The following is a 16,556-nucleotide window of genomic DNA, read 5'->3' as shown; positions in this document are numbered from 1 at the left end:
CTGTATGCTGTTCCATTATATAGATGCACCATAATTAATGCACTAGTTCCCTATTGTTTTCCATTTTTTGCTTCTGACTGGGTCTGTCTTTTTTTTTTTTAATTTTTTGTTTTATACTGGAATATAGCTGATCAACAATGTTGAGATAGTTTCAGGTGGATAGCAAAGGGCCTCAGCCATATATGGTTTTATTATTTTTAAAAAAATATTTACTTATTTTTTAGGCCATGCCACATGGCATGTCGGAGTCTACTTTCCCATCCAGGGATCAAACCCACACCCCCTGCATTTGAAGCATGGAGTCTTAACCACTGAACCACCAAAGAAGTCCAGAATTTGGTTTTAAATACCATGTCTATCCTCTCTAAAGCTTATGTTCTCCTACTCATCCTCAAATTTTAAATTTTGAAACATTTTAAACAGAAAAAACAGTTGAAATAAAGTACAACAAACATTCCTATACTCTTCATCTGGAGTCACCAGCTGTTAACAGCCGGTGCTTTATGCCACAACATCACCCCATCTCCTCTAAAGTAATGGTGGGGATATGATTGGTATAAAAGACTAAATTTGAGATCTGACAGAAGAAGTCATGGAAATAGGAAAGATTTAGGAGAAATATCTCTATAGTGACTGAAGAAAGCATGACAAAACATGGACATCTTGAAGCCACAAAATAGAATAGCTGTGTGTGTGTGTATGTGTGTGTGTGTGTCCACATGTCTCAGTCGCTCAGTCGTGTCTGACTTTTTGCGGGCCCCGTAGATTGTAGCCTGTCAACTTCTCTGCCCATGGGATTTTCCAGGCAAGAATACTGGAGTAGGTTGATATTTCCTATTCCAGGAGATTTCCCCAAACCCAGGGGTGAAACCCATGTCTCTTGCATATCCTGTACTGGGAGTCAGATTCTTTACCACTATGCACCACCCAATTTCTGTCAGCACACTAGGGCTGGGGCAGTCACTGGTGATGGAAGTGGAAGGTCATCCCCAGAATTCAAACACTGAGTGGAAAAGAACAACAGCTTTTAAAGTGGGCATCAGACCTTTACGTCAACATCTATACAAATATTTAGCCAGCATTCATTCAATGCTAACTGTGCTGGTTTTTTTTTTTTAAACAAACACTTTCTGCATTTTTTTAAATGACTCAGAATCCATAAAATAAGACTCCAGGCTAAATGGTGAGTGTTCCCACAAGATGAAGGGGAGCAGAATTACTTCTTTTCTCACCTTCCAGATACATACACGGAGGCCTAAGGGAAGAATTTTTGAGATTTGCCTGAAACACTCAAGAATCTGGGAGATTGAAAGAGCGAGTTTCATTCCTGATTCTATTACTTACTATGATTTTTCTCTGTAAAATGGGCACAATCCCACCAAACTCAAAAGGTTGTGATAACAATATATATCATTTAAAATAAGACCTGACATAAACTGCGTTGGTCACATCCCTCCTAAGTCATAACAGGGAGAGGAAGACCAAAAGACACATGGAGGACAAAGACCTTATCTTCTTCCGTTTTTTAGCTCCAGAACTTCGCCTTAGGGCGTAGGACTGGATGTATTTTTTCCTACTCCATCTGGCTCCGCAGGTGGATTTAAGATGGTATCCACATCCTCACGGTAATATCACAGCACTCTTCTTCAACGGGTGGTGATGGTGATGATTTAGTCGCTAAGTCGTGTCCGACTCTTGCGACCCCATGGGTAGCCCGCCAGCCTCCTCTGTCCATGGGATTTTCCAGACAGTAATACTGGAGTGAGTTGCCATTTCCTTCTTCAACGGGAGAGGAATGTTAGTAGGTGAATATGCCACGGGGCTAGACACATTATACAAACTTCACAAAGACTGCAATCAACAGTCCAGTACTTCAAGAATGTCGTCCATTTGTCCCACCACGCAGCTAACTGGGGTGTCACTGGGTACTACTCACTCTACGGCCTCGGCTCACAGCCAGTTCAACTCCTACTGCACCGAGCGCCCCCGAATCCCAAACAGCGTTCGGGAAACTCCAGGTCTGAGCCGCTAGGGCGCCTATGGCGCGTGGGAAGCTGGGAATTGTAGTATTCTCGCGGCTCTCGAGAGCGAGGTCCGCGGACGGAGACTTCCAGGCTGCGAGGGTGGGTGGGTCGCCGCGGAGTTTCCGGTCGCAGGCGGGCTTTGTGGGAGGAGGTGCCGTGGACGACGCACGCAAGGACACCTGGGAAACGGGGGGGTGCGCGCGCAGCGGGCCCGCATTGGCGGTGGAGATGGAGGAGGGTGGCAGAGACAAGGCACCACTGCAGCCCCAGCAACCCCCAGCTACGTCTCCCGGCGGCGGGGACGAGAAGCCTAGCGGCAAGGAGCGGCGGGATGCCGGGGACAAGGACAAAGAGCAGGAGCTGGTGAGGCGCGGCCTCGGGAGCTGGCGGAGGAGGCGGCCGTGGGCTGAGTCACGGCGGCCGCGCAGGCCTCGGACTAGACTCCCAGCGGCCCCGCCGACCCCGGGAGAGGGCAGATAGGGCGACCCTCGGGGCTTCCGGCACCCCGCCTCTCTGCCCCCTCTCCCATTCTCCGTTCCGCGCTGTCACCTCCGCCGCCCCTGACAGTCCTCACCACCTTCCTCACCGCCTTCTCGTGAGGGGGGCTCGGGCTGGTAATTGTCACCCCCGTTTTTCAGAACGGCTTTCAAGCAGAGCCTGGCCCAGAAGCCAGGTTGCCTTCCCACCAGGTCTTCTCACTCCCACTCTCCTTGTCCACCTGGTCCCCCCTAAGGAGGCAGGCTCACTCTCCACCTGCCCCAGGGTGATTGGGAGGAGGATGTGTTTGAGATTGCTTCTCTTGATGGGCTTCTTCCTCCAACTCTCCAGTCTGAGGAGGACAAACAACTTCAGGATGAACTGGAGATGCTCGTGGAACGATTGGGGGTGAGTCACAGTGTTAACAAGAGCCGGTGCATATAGGAATCTTTCTCACTTGCCTTATTCCACTTTGGGCAGCAGCTCTTATATGAGGTATAGGGAAGGATGGAGTGTATTTTAGAGTCATGTTGCCATCATGTTGTGAGGGAGGGGAGTAAAAAGAGATGAAACATTTTTGTGGCTTCGTGTAATGGGAGAAACAGTTCTTGAACTCTTAACTGGGGACATTTGTTTTTGTGCCAGGCAGTGTGTGTGTGTGTGCAGGGAGCTGGACAATCCAGATGGATGAGACACAGTTACTTTCCTAGGGGAGTTGTTAAACACCTCTGTATTATGACTTAAGAGATGAGATTTCTTTTATCTGAGCCTTGATATCCCCTGGTCAGGAGAAGGACACTTCCCTGTACCGACCAGCCCTGGAGGAACTGCGGAGGCAGATTCGTTCTTCTACAACTTCGATGACTTCAGTACCCAAACCTCTCAAATTTCTGCGTCCGCACTATGGCAAACTGAAGGAGATCTATGAGAACATGGCCCCTGGGGAGAATAAGGTAAAACTGTTCCAGAAGCTGGTGGAGGCCTAGTTTGGGAATTCCTCTTCATCTAGACCATGGGGCTTATCGTGAATCTCAGGAAGCCTAGTAGACCTGAGATCCTGAGCAAGTTCAACAGAACTCATCATAATCAAAACACTCAACGTAAGAGTGAGTTGATAGGAAGATTGTTTTCAGAAGGGATAATGTTTTTGTCATTTATGTTGGACCTTGGGATTTTATTATCATGATTTTTATCAATATACCTTTAACCTTAATTTTTTTCTATTCTTTACATCCCATGCACCTATTCCATGTGTTTTATCTCTAGAATATTATCCCCAACTCAGTAACTTCTCTGCCTGTTGGTACAACCCTAATCCAAGAAATGTTCAGTTTTCACCTGAACTACTGCAGCAGCCTCCCAACTGACTGACTCTCTTCCTTTTGTCTATGACCTCCTATAGTTTGTCTTTCATAGAGCAGCTATAGTGATCTTTAGAGTGTGAATCTTTTCTGCTTAAAACTTTTAAATAGTTTACTATTGCAGTTGGAATAAAATTTAGTCTCCATCTTTCTCTACTCTCCCCTGGCTAGCACCCTCCAATCATGTTGGTTCGAAAGGGAGATTGCAGCAGGCTTAGGTAATATAAAATGTTTTAAGTTTTTAACATGAGATTGGTGATATAATTAACATTTACTTTGGGGAATAGTGACAGTGATCTTGATTCCATAATGTAACGTTCCCCTTACCCTGAATTTGACTTCAAAGGACTGGTTTCTTTGTAGCGTTTTGCTGCTGACATCATCTCTGTTTTGGCCATGACCATGAGCGGGGAGCGTGAGTGCCTCAAATATCGTCTTGTGGGGTCCCAGGAGGAATTGGCATCATGGGGTCATGAATATGTCAGGTAAGACCATTTATTCTTGGGAAGCTGAAGAGGTTCTGAGTTACAGTCCTGAGTTTTGTCTTAGAGTACCAGTGTATCGAGTTTTCCAGATCGTGAATTCTCTGATGACCCACAGGGAAGTGCTTCCCGTGAAAGTCTGTTACTCTAATGGTCTGGGCCTGTCCATAGGCATCTCGCAGGAGAAGTGGCTAAGGAGTGGCAGGAGCTGGATGATGCGGAGAAGACACAGCGGGAGCCACTGCTGACCCTGGTAAAGGAGATTGTCCCCTACAACATGGCCCACAATGCAGAGCATGAGGCCTGCGACTTGCTCATGGAAATTGAACAGGTGGATATGCTGGAGAAAGACATTGATGAGAATGCCTATGCAAAGGTCTGCCTCTATCTCACCAGGTAAGTGAGCCAGGTAGGGAAGGGTGGCAGGCCTACCCTCTCCAGTACTTCTTTGTCAATTGTGACTCCTTTATTTTCCAAGAGTGTCTGCTTCAAAGATACATTAAGCTGTAGTTAATTTGTTAACATCTGTGAACTTCTTGAAGACAGAGACATCATGTCTCCTTAGTAGTCCCAATAACTAGTGTAATATTTGGTGTATAGTAGGCATCCAGTACTTTGGCCACCTGATGTGAAGAGCTGACTAATTTGAAAAGACTCTGATGCTGGGAAAGATTGAAGGTGGGAGGAGAAGGGGACAACCAAGGATGAGATGGTTGGCTGGTATCACCACTCAGTGGGCACAAGTTTGAGTAAACTCTGGGAGTTGGTGATGGACAGGGAGGCTTGGCTTGCTGCAGTCCATAGGGTCTCAAAGAGTCAGACACGACTGAGTGACTTAACTGAACTGATAGTAGGCATCCAGTATCAGGTAAGTGAATTAAACAAGGTAAATTAATATCTGATTCCTTTATTATTTTTACTTTGGTAGTTGTGTGAATTACGTGCCTGAACCTGAAAACTCTGCCCTACTGCGATGTGCCCTGGGTGTGTTCCGGAAGTTCAGTCGCTTCCCTGAAGCTCTGAGATTGGCACTGATGCTCAATGACATGGAGCTGGTAGAAGATATTTTCACCTCCTGCAAAGACGTGTATGTAAAGGAAAAAGTGGGTGAAGTGATAAGCTGATGGATGGGACATTTGCATGAGGTGCTGGGACATGTAGTTTCTGGTTAGGGCTTGAAAGGTTATTCTAGTGGATGGCGGCTGAGCAGATGTGGCGGCTGTCTCCCACAGGGTTGTACAGAAACAAATGGCATTCATGCTGGGCCGGCATGGGGTGTTTTTGGAGCTGAGCGAAGATGTGGAGGAGTATGAAGACCTGACAGAGATCATGTCCAATGTGCAGCTCAACAGCAACTTCTTGGCTTTAGCTCGAGAGGTGAGATTCTTTGTCCTTACCCATCAAGGTTTTTTGGTTTTGATTCTACCTGGCATTTTACCTCCCTGATGCTTCTGACTAGACTCTCCTTGGATAGAATTGCCATTCAGTGGGATAACAGAAGGGATGGCTAAGGGAGGACTAGGGGAGCAGTTGTGACCCTCTGACTTCTCTTCAGCTGGACATCATGGAGCCCAAGGTGCCTGATGACATCTATAAAACCCACCTAGAGAACAACAGTGAGTGGACATCTCCATGTGTGTGGGGATTGGAGGATTGTTAACTGTGTTTCTTCTTCTTTTTTTTTTTTTTGAACTGTGTTTCTTGTATTGAGTGTTGGCCTGGCCCAATATGCTTGTCCTATAGAGCTCAGAATTCCCACACGGTTCTCCCTACGTCACTGCTGGGGGCCACAGATGGAGGATTCTAAGGGGCCAGCTCAGGATCACCTGTCATGCTATGTTCCTTTCTTGTTCTACTCTAAACCTTCATTGTTTTCCCCTCCTTTGCAGGGTTTGGGGGCAGTGGCTCTCAGGTGGACTCTGCCCGTATGAATCTGGCCTCCTCTTTTGTGAATGGCTTTGTGAATGCGGCCTTTGGTCAAGACAAGCTGCTGACAGATGATGGCAACAAATGGCTTTATAAGAACAAGGACCATGGTATAATTCTGTTCCTATTCTGTGTAATTTTGTTCAGTCTTTTTGTCCTTGTAGGTGCATGTGTTGTTATAAGGGATTCCCAAGGCAGTTCTTTGGAGAGTTCTTTATAATGGTTTTCAAGGGTAGAGCCTGGAAGACTGACTGATTTTCCCTGGTACAGGAATGCTGAGTGCAGCTGCGTCCCTTGGCATGATTCTGCTGTGGGATGTGGATGGTGGCCTCACCCAGATTGACAAATACCTGTACTCTTCTGAGGACTATATCAAGGTTGGTCTAGGCACAACCCACTAATGCAGACATCCCCCTCCCATGTGCTAGGGCCCTCTTGGGGCCTCCTTTTCACTGGTAGGTCTGCCCGGTTTTTGACTCCAGTTGAGGCAGATGCTATAATGAGGCCCATGTGGCATCCTTTGTGGTGAGGAAGGTAGAGTAGCCCAGGTGAAGAATCTGTTTGCGTTTTGTAGTCAGGAGCCCTCCTGGCCTGTGGCATTGTGAACTCCGGTGTCCGGAATGAGTGTGACCCTGCCCTGGCACTGCTCTCAGACTATGTCCTCCACAACAGCAACACCATGAGACTTGGTTCCATCTTTGGGTAAGGCTTCTTGCTTCTCCTTTTGATAGTACTTAGCCTGTAAGCTCTGTGAAAACAGAATCGGGCCCTTCCACCGTTGTATAGCCAAAGACTACCACTGTGTCTGTTTGGCTCTTGGTGACTATTTGTTGAAATGACCAGTCCTGTTTTTGTTTCTTCCTTGTCTTATCCTCGGGTGTGTGTTGGGGACTGTCTCTTTTTGGCTTTTGCAGGCTTGGCTTGGCCTATGCTGGCTCCAATCGTGAAGATGTTCTCACCCTGCTGCTACCTGTGATGGGAGATTCCAAGTCCAGTATGGAGGTGAATAGTGGTGGTTGATCATTTAGGGGAGATAAGGTATTCTGAGTCCTTCCGGTCTCTCATAAATAGTGGGGAAAAGAGTGTGTGTGTTGTGGGGGAGGGGAGAGAGTGGGGATTTGTATCATTTCAGTGAAATTGCTTGGAATTGGGTTTGTAAGCCTCAGGGGACATTGAGGCTAAAGAGTTAATGTTTTAGTATTGAGTTCCAGCCCTTGGGATCCATGAGGAAGTATCAGACTAGAGTGGGGAGGAACTTTACCCAGCTTGGGGTGGGTATGCTGTTTTAGTCATTAGCCAACCTTAAATTTTCTTACTTGTGTAGAATCATTTTAGTGATGGATAAATAAAGTGTGATGACTAAAAGCATAGGTTTTAGTCAGATAGACCTCAGTTCAAATCCTGCCACCTTGGCTTACAAGTAGTGTGATCTTGGACTTGTGACTCAATCTCCTTAGGCATCCTTTTTCTTGTCAATATAAGGAATAACAGTAGAACCTGTTTCATGGGGTTTTTGTGAAGATTAAATGTTAATAGTATGCAAAGGAGTTGGCGTAGTGGCTGCTTGATGCTCTTGTCATTTTGGCCTATCATCAGAAGGGGGTTGTTACCTAATGTGGTTTCAGTGGACTCTGAGTTGGCTATCTTGAATCAAGATAGGTGAACAACTATTTTAACAACTTACTTAATATTTGATAACTTAGTACTTAATGTTTGATAACTTGATATTTAGTAATGCTAAGTATTGATTTTCCCATTTCTAGGTGGCAGGTGTGACAGCTCTGGCCTGTGGAATGATAGCAGTGGGCTCCTGCAATGGCGATGTCACTTCCACCATCCTTCAGACCATCATGGAGAAGTCAGAGACTGAGCTCAAGGATACTTACGCCCGTTGGCTTCCTCTTGGACTGGGCCTCAACCATCTGGGTGAGAGAATGTCTCTTTGGGCAAAAGACTGGTATTAACTGGATACAACAGGGAGAGTTTATGAGTCAGGCTGTGCTGGAAGAGAGTACCTGTCCTCTGACCCCTTGAACCTCTCCTTTAGGGAAGGGAGAGGCTATCGAGGCCATCCTGGCCGCTCTGGAGGTTGTGTCTGAGCCATTCCGCAGTTTCGCCAACACACTTGTGGATGTGTGTGCCTATGCAGGTCTGTGTGTTTGTTCCTCCTCAGGGACGTGTCACTTCTTTCTTGGGCCTCCTTTCTTAGTCATCCTGAATCGCCTTAGATTCTTTAGCTTGTGTTCCTAGAGGAAGCTTTTCCTTGGTGCCTTCTCATCTCTTCCCTTTCTTTGCCTGACCACCCTGCCCCAGGCTCTGGGAATGTACTGAAGGTGCAGCAGCTACTCCACATTTGCAGTGAGCACTTTGACTCCAAGGAAAAAGAGGAAGACAAGGACAAGAAGGAAAAAAAGGACAAGGACAAGAAGGAAGCCCCTGCTGACATGGGAGCACATCAGGTTCTGTGGGCAGCTGAGCACACTCCAGGGAGGCTCTGGGAAAAGATAATATGGATTTGGGTTTGTTTTAGAGCCTCTCTGGGCATTGCTGAGTGTTGAAATAGCACGAGACAGGGTTCCTGCATGAGGGGTCAGGGTGTGCCCCATAGGACAGCTTTTTCTTAGATGGCTTGAGTCAGGGGTGAGTTTTCTGTTCCATGAGCTTACTGGGCTTTGCTGGCTCTTCTTTTGCAGGGAGTGGCTGTATTGGGGATCGCCCTTATTGCCATGGGGGAGGAGATTGGTGCAGAGATGGCACTACGAACCTTTGGCCACCTGGTGAGTATCACATGAAGATTGAAGTGTATTGGTTTTGATGCCTAGAATTCCCCCAGGAGATTTCCCTGATGGGTTTTCTCAGTTGGGAAATGGTCTTTCTGCTGCACCCTTGCTACAAAAGTTAAGGCCCCATCTACCCATCTGTCTGTTCTTGTAACGGAGCTTGTTCTTTCTGCTTTCTGTGACACTCTTGTTATTTTATCACCAGCTGAGATATGGGGAGCCTACACTCCGAAGGGCTGTGCCTTTAGCACTGGCCTTGATCTCTGTTTCAAATCCACGACTCAACATCCTGGATACCCTAAGCAAATTCTCTCATGATGCTGACCCAGAAGTGTCCTATAACTCCATCTTTGCCATGGGCATGGTGGGCAGTGGTAAGTATTGGTCAGAAAGAAATCTTAGGCATCTTGGGGGAAGGGTTGAAGCCCTTTTTTCAAGCCTCTGTAACACTTAATATTTCCAGGTACCAATAATGCCCGTCTGGCTGCGATGCTTCGCCAGTTAGCCCAGTATCATGCCAAGGACCCCAATAACCTCTTCATGGTGCGCTTGGCGCAGGTAAAGAGTAGAACTGTTCTCCTTAGAGTGAGTGTGCCAGGGGAAGTGTCTGTGTGATGGAAGGGAGACATGACGCTGTGTGAAGGGAACCTTAAATTTGGCCTGGAAAGGAGGATGTGAATGCGTTGTGAGATTTGTGTGGCTGAGTTAGGTGATTTCTCCTTAGACGTGACTTCCCCACCCTCACTTCTCTCTGTATATTTTTTCCCCCAGGGCCTGACACATTTAGGGAAAGGCACACTCACCCTCTGCCCCTACCACAGTGACCGGCAGCTTATGAGTCAAGTGGCTGTGGCTGGGCTGCTCACTGTGCTTGTCTCTTTCCTGGATGTTCGCAACAGTGAGTTCCTGTTGGGAATCTTACCTGGTGGCACAGAGTGCCCTCTTTCCACCCCTAACCAGGGCCTCCTTGGTAATTTAGGAACAAGACCCGAGTTAACTGTGTACTCCTCTGGGTTTCTGAGGTTCTTTGGGCCTCATGAGACTCCCATCTCTCACATTTTTGATCTTAACCAAAGAGATTTCTTTTGAAGATGAACCGAGCCCATTTTCTGCCCTGAGGGAAAAAGTGATTATCGAGTCTGTGGGCTTTAGGCAGAGTCAGGTGGTGGCATCTCCAGTTTGTAGTAGGGTGTCTGTGGGGAGGGCTGTGAGTTCAGCTGTACAGCTGAGGGGTTAAAGAATCAGGGCTGGAGTGGGGTCCCAAGATTTAGGCCAGACCTGCTCTGATGCCTTTAACTGTATTTGTCCTATGTGCTTCCCTCAGTCATCCTAGGCAAGTCACACTATGTATTATATGGACTGGTGGCTGCCATGCAGCCCCGAATGCTGGTCACATTCGATGAGGAGCTGCGGCCACTGCCGGTGTCTGTCCGTGTGGGCCAGGTGAGGGGCTGAGCAGAGGGGAGGGCCCAGGCTGTACTCCAGAACTTGTAGAATGCATATATGCCATTTCTCTGAAACTGGGATGGGCACTGGGTTGCTGTTGCACTCCTATCAAGACTCTTTCATCTCAGTTTTCTCACCCTACAGGCAGTGGATGTGGTGGGCCAGGCCGGCAAGCCTAAGACCATCACAGGGTTCCAGACGCACACAACCCCAGTGTTGTTGGCTCACGGGGAGCGGGCAGAATTGGCCACTGAGGAGTTTCTTCCCGTCACCCCTATTCTAGAAGGTTTTGTTATCCTTCGAAAGAACCCCAACTATGACCTCTAAGTGGCCACCAGAGGCTCTGAGCTGCAGCTGATATGTCAGCAGGTCATGCTTCCTGCTGCCAGGGGTGGACACTGCTCCAGACCTTTAGGGGAATCCAGACCTTCTTTTGTTACTGAGTGAGATAACTTTGTTGAATAAAGACCTTTATCCCCGAGGTCCCTCTGTGTCTATTTTCTGGGATATTGTGGCTGGAGGCCACACTGGGGTGGAGAGTGGATGTGAGAGGGTATTGTTTGTAGCAGCTCTGAGCCCTAGCAGGAAGGCTGCTGTGAATGGAAAAAGCCAAGCCCCTTTCCCTTCTCCCCTCTTTCCTAATCATCTTAAAAAGTGGTTAATCTTTAAGGGGCATGAACTTTGAAAAGCTTATAAACGTCATGATTCTCCTTTTAGGAGAGAGATGTATACAAATTTTTATGCAGACTCTTACAAATAACTTTGCAAGGGGCTTGTAGATCCCAAGCATCCCCCCTGTTCCCACCTGCCAATGCGCACCCACCTCAAGCCCATCATTCCCTGGCTTTGGACTAAGGATCTCTCTTCTTACGAGGCACCGAAGTTAGCCCCACTCTTCCTTACTTGACTTCTTGCTGAATGAAATGGACATCTTTACCTCCTATAACCATCTTGTCCTTTTGGGGAGGCTGCTAGTTGAGGGATTTGATCATGTTAACATTTACCTCTAGGCTGTTCTTACAAAAATGGTGCAAGAAAGCTTGACCCTGACCTTCCTCTTTAGTAGAGCAATGGGAAAGAAATGGCCTCCTTCCTGGAATATAACCACTCATGACCTGTAGTGCTCCTCCCTGGTGGGGCTGGTATGAGTATAGCTACAATGCTGGTAGGGGCCTGGACCCCTATGGATGCAGTGGAGGAGAACAGATGGCCCTGTCAGATAACTGCTAGCATTTATCCAACACTTGAACTGTGGTTTTACCCTCTGAATAGTAATTGGCACTTAATAGGTCATCAACAAATGGCCTAGTAAAACAACAACAAAAAAAGTACCTACTCTTTATATTTCTAGTGACAGCAGATCAATGATTATCTATAGATGGGAGTGGAGAGAAAGATGATTCTGAAGGAAGAAAACTTTTGAGAGGGATGGAATTGGTCAGTATCTTGATTGTAGTAGTGGTGGTGATCATATATCTGTCAAAATTAATCAAATTGTACTTATTTATTTTTTTGGCCACCCAGCTTGTGGGATCTTAGTTCCCTGACCAGGGATTGAACCCAGTCCCTCAGCAGTGACAGTGCAGAGTCCTAACCACTATACCACCAGGGAATTAATTCCTTGTATATTTTAAATATGTGCAGTTTGTAACAAAGTTTTCAAACATGAAAAAAAATTAGAAAGTGATTATGAAATGAAAACATGAAAGGTAATTCTCTTTCCAAGTTAGTGATTGTGCTTTAAGAAATTTTCATAATGGCTCTTAAGCTTTCACATTTAATGTCATTCAGCAAAAAATAAATGGAGACATTCTGCTTTAGACTTTCTAGTTTTGTGAGTATATAAATAGAGAAAAACAAATCTATCCTCACAAAGCTTACAAGAAGAAGAAAACAATTGTGTTATGTTGCGATCAACTCTATACTGGAGTCTGAGCAAATACTCTGGGATCACTGAAATAGGGCCTAAGTGCCTGAATAGGTGAGGGAAGAGTTTTCTTTTTTTGATGTGGACCATTTTTTAAGTTTTTCATTATTTTGCTAGGGGGCTGCTTTGTTATGTATGGGCTTTCTCTAATTGCAGAGAGTGGGGTTACTCTTCCTTGTGGTGCTTGGACTTCTCATTGCCGTGGCTTCTCTTGTTGCTTAGTGGGGCTCTGGAGTGTTTGGACTTCCATAGCTGTGGCTCTCAGGCTTTAGACCACAGGCTCAGTCGATGTGGTGCACATGCTTAGTTGCCCCGAGGCATGTGGAATCTTCCCAGACCAAGGATTGAACCTTGTATGGGCAGGCAGATTCTTAACCACTGGGACACCAGGAGAGTACTTTTAAGTCTTTACTGAGTTTGTTACAATATTGTTTCTGTTTTTGTGTTTTGTTTTTTTGGCCTCAAGGCATGTGGGATCTTAGTTCCCTGACCAGGGACTGAACCCCCTGCACCCTGCAATGGAAGGCAAAGCCTTAACTACTGGACTGCCAGGGAAGTCCTTAGGGGAGATTTTTGAGAAAACATTCTTGAAGAAAGATAAGTTTATCCAGAGGAAAAGAGGGCAGGATACAGCCAAAGGAGTAGCAAAAGCAAGAAGGCAGACAAGCTACTTGCTTTCAGAAACCATGAATAGTTTGATTTGGCTAAGTGTTACATAGAGTTAGGGGAAACTGCTAGGAGCTAGGGACACAGGCTTAGATCAGGTTTAGAAGAGCTTTGTTAAGAAATTGACAGTGTCTCTATGGGCACCAATGAAAGAATAGGAAAGGGACATTCTCAGCTAGCTATCTCGGTGAGAAAGCTCACCATGGAGGCCTGGAGACCAAGTAAGTGAAATGAACTGAATTAGGGCAGTAGAAATGGGGAGGGCAGAAGAATTTTTAAATACAAATCAGCAGGACTGGATTCTAATTCAAACACCAATAGCACCTGATGTCTAATGAGATGTAACATGGACAGGAAGGAATGTAAGATGAAATCCAAATTTCCTGCCTGGGCACTAATCACTGAGAAAGAATACATGAGCAAGACACATTTAGGGGCAAAAGGCGGACACTATCCAAGTAGGGAGAAATGACACATTTCTATCTAGGCATGCATAATTTAAGATGCCTAGGGTGATTAGGCAGGCTACAGTCCATGGGGGTCTCAGAGAGTCAGACACGACTGACTAAGCACACAGCAGTGTTTTAGGTAGTACCTTATTCTGATGGGAGTTTAAGATTTAAAAGAAAAATCTTAAAAGTATTGAACTTGTTAAAATAATTGCTTCTGTTTTAAGTTTAGGCTTTTTAAAAAAATATTTACTGTGTTTTTGGATGTTTGTATAAAGAATATTGAGAAGGGATCTATCATTGTTGACTTTTTAAATACTCTTTAAATTAAATTTATTTTTAATTTAAGGATAATTGCTTTACAGCATTGTGTTGATTTCTACCAAAAATCATGTTTCGTTTTGTTGGCTGTGAGGTACGGGGGAATCTTAGCTCCCCAACCAGGAAAGAACCCACACCCCTTGCACGGGAAGGTGAAGTCTTAACCACGGGACCACCAGGGAAGTCCCCTGCCTGAAGTTTCAGAGTGATTTCTGAGCTAAGAAGGAATCGTCATGTAAGCAGTAATTGATTTTTATTTATTAGTTTTCGTAGAAAGAGAAATGAGAACAGAGAAGGGAGGCAGCCATATACCATAATGTACAGAACTCCAAGAATGTAACAGAGAACAGCTATATGTACATTTTCATTCTCCTTATGGTTCTTCCTGTGTGTCTATTTTTGCTCTTCTCTCTTTGGAGCTTAAGTTACTCTGATACAGTTCAGTTCAGTTCACTTAAGTTGCTCAGTAGTGTCCGATTCTTTGCGACACCATGAACTGCAGCACGCCAGGCCTCCCTGTCCATCACCAACTCCCGGAGTTCACTCAGACTCATGACCATCAAGTCGGTGATGCCATCCAGCCATCTCATCCTCTGTCATCCCGTTCTCCTCCTGCCCCCAATCCCTCCCAGCATCAGAGTCTTTTCCAATGAGTTAACTCTTCGCATCAGGTGGCCAAAGTACTGGAGTTTCAGCTTTAGCATCATTCCTTCCAAAGAAATGCCAGGGCTGATCTCCTTCAGAATGGACTGGTTAGATCTCCTTGCAGTCCAAGGGAGTCTCAAGAGTCTTTTTCAACACCACAGTTCAAAAGCGTCAATTCTTTGGTGCTCAGCTTTTTTCACAGTCCAACTCTCACATCCATACATGACTACTGGAAAAACCATAGCCTTGACTAGATGGACCTTTGTTGGCAAAGTAATGTCTCTGCTTTTGAATATGCTATCTAGGTTGGTCATAACTTTCCTTCCAAGGAGTAAGCGTCTTTTAATTTCATGGCTGCAATCACCATCTGCAGTGATTTTGGTGCCCCCAAAAATAAAGTCTGACACTGTTTCCACTGCTTCCCCATCTATTTCCCACAAAGTGATGGGACCAGTGAAGATGCCATGATCTTCATTCTCTGACTGTTGAGCTTTAAGCCAACTTTTTCACTCTCCTCTTTCACTTTCATCAAGAGGCTTTTTAGTTCCTCTTCACTTTCTGCCATAAGGGTGGTGTCATCTGCATATCTGAGGTGATTGATATTTCTCCCAGCAATCTTGATTCCAGCTTGTGCTTCTTCCAGCCCAGCGTTTCTCATGATGTACTCTGCATAGAAGTTAAATAAGCAGGGTGACAATATACAGCCTTGACGTACTCCTTTTCCTATTTGGAACCAGGCTGTTGTTCCATGTCCAGTTCTAACTGTTGCTTCCTGACCTGCATACAAGTTTCTCAAGAGGCAGGTCACATGGTCTGGTATTCCCATCTCTCTCAGAATTTTCCACAGTTTATTGTGATCCACACAGTCAAAGGCTTTGGCATAGTCAATAAAGTAGAAATAGATATTTTTCTGGAATTCTCTTGCTTTCTCAATGATCCAGCAGATGTTGGCAATTTGATCTCTGGTTCCTCTGCCTTTTCTAAAACCAGCTGGAACATCTGGAATTTCATGGTTCATGTATTGCTGAAGCCTGGCTTGGAGAATTTTGAGCATTACTTTACTAGCGTGTGAGATGAGTACAATTGTGCAGTAGTTTGAGCATTCTTTGGCATTGCCTTTCTTTGGGATTGGAATGAAAACTGACCTTTTCCAGTCTTGTGGCCATTGCTGAGTTTTCCAAATTTGCTGGCATATTGAGTGCAGCACTTTCACAGCATCATTCAGGATTTGAAATAGCTCAACTGGAATTCCATCACCTCCACTAGCTTTGTTTTTAGTGATGCTTTCTAAGGCCCACTTGACTTCACATTCCAGGATGTCTGGCTCTAGGTGAGTGATCACACCATTGTCATCTGGGTCATGAAGATCTTTTTTGTACAGTTCTTCTGTGTATTCTTGCCACCTCTTCTTAATATCTTCTGCTTCTGTTAGGTCCATACCATTTCTGTCCTTTATCGGGCCCATCTTTGCATGAAATGTTCTCTTGGTATCTCTAATTTTCTTGAAGAGATCTCTAGTCTTTTCCATTCTATTGTTTTCCTCAATGCAATTTCTTTGCATTGATCATTGAGGAAGGCTTTCTTATCTCTCCTTGCTATTCTTTGGAACTCTGCATTCAGATGCTTATATCGTTTCTTTTCTCTTTTGCTTTTCACTTCTCTTCTTTTCACAGCTATTTGTAAGGCCTCCTCAGACAGTCACTTTGCTTTTTTGCATTTATTTTCCAATGGGGATAATAATACAATGCATAGTATTACAATACATTTTGTAGGCTATTGTGAAGATTAACTGAAATCACAAAGGTCATCATTGGTGCAACATGTTTTCTGAGATTATATGTGTTTGAATACAAAGAGTTGGGTGGGAAGGAGAGAGAGAAAATAGCTTTTGCTAGGTACCTAGGCACAGTTTTAAGCACTTTCACAAGAACTAACTTTTTTAAACCTCACAATCCAATAGCGGGAAAGCAGGGTGGGTAAAAGCTCAGAATTGAGGCAGACTGCATAGTTTCAAATACTCCCATTTTACAACAAGTATTAAGTAGGGAGGTA

General features: G+C 45.4%; 1 protein-coding gene across 1 annotated transcript; it reads left to right on the top strand.

Moving 5' to 3' along the window:
* Positions 1–94: 94 nt before the first annotated feature.
* On the top strand, positions 95–10,977 carry PSMD2 (proteasome 26S subunit ubiquitin receptor, non-ATPase 2). Its single transcript, XM_069579536.1, has 21 exons — positions 95–2,387; positions 2,853–2,909; positions 3,290–3,454; positions 4,226–4,347; positions 4,516–4,740; positions 5,273–5,431; positions 5,577–5,721; positions 5,900–5,960; positions 6,234–6,380; positions 6,541–6,647; positions 6,845–6,972; positions 7,185–7,272; positions 8,034–8,196; positions 8,318–8,419; positions 8,584–8,729; positions 8,964–9,047; positions 9,256–9,424; positions 9,514–9,608; positions 9,822–9,948; positions 10,375–10,493; positions 10,641–10,977. The coding sequence occupies exons 1-21, from the start codon at positions 2,040–2,042 to the stop codon at positions 10,821–10,823; spliced, it is 2,940 nt and encodes a 979-aa protein (XP_069435637.1). The 5' UTR covers positions 95–2,039; the 3' UTR covers positions 10,824–10,977.
* Positions 10,978–16,556: the final 5,579 nt, after the last annotated feature.

The sequence above is a fragment of the Ovis canadensis genome, chromosome 1 (genome assembly GCF_042477335.2).
Source record: "Ovis canadensis isolate MfBH-ARS-UI-01 breed Bighorn chromosome 1, ARS-UI_OviCan_v2, whole genome shotgun sequence".
NCBI classification, from domain to species: domain Eukaryota; kingdom Metazoa; phylum Chordata; class Mammalia; order Artiodactyla; family Bovidae; genus Ovis; species Ovis canadensis.
The sequence above is the reverse complement of the archived record's forward strand: the minus strand, read 5'-3'. Positions and strand labels throughout refer to the sequence as shown.

What these genes read in the sequence shown, in the direction of transcription:
- PSMD2 (XM_069579536.1), top strand. Translation starts at nt 2,040, where the DNA reads ATGGCGCGTGGGAAGCTGGGAATTGTAGTATTCTCGCGGCTCTCGAGA. An exon ending in TGCTCGTGGAACGATTGGGG is followed by an intron (nt 2,910 to 3,289) that starts GTGAGTCACAGT and finishes TCCCCTGGTCAG; the next exon opens with GAGAAGGACACTTCCCTGTA. An exon ending in ACTGGGCCTCAACCATCTGG is followed by an intron (nt 8,197 to 8,317) that starts GTGAGAGAATGT and finishes CCTCTCCTTTAG; the next exon opens with GGAAGGGAGAGGCTATCGAG.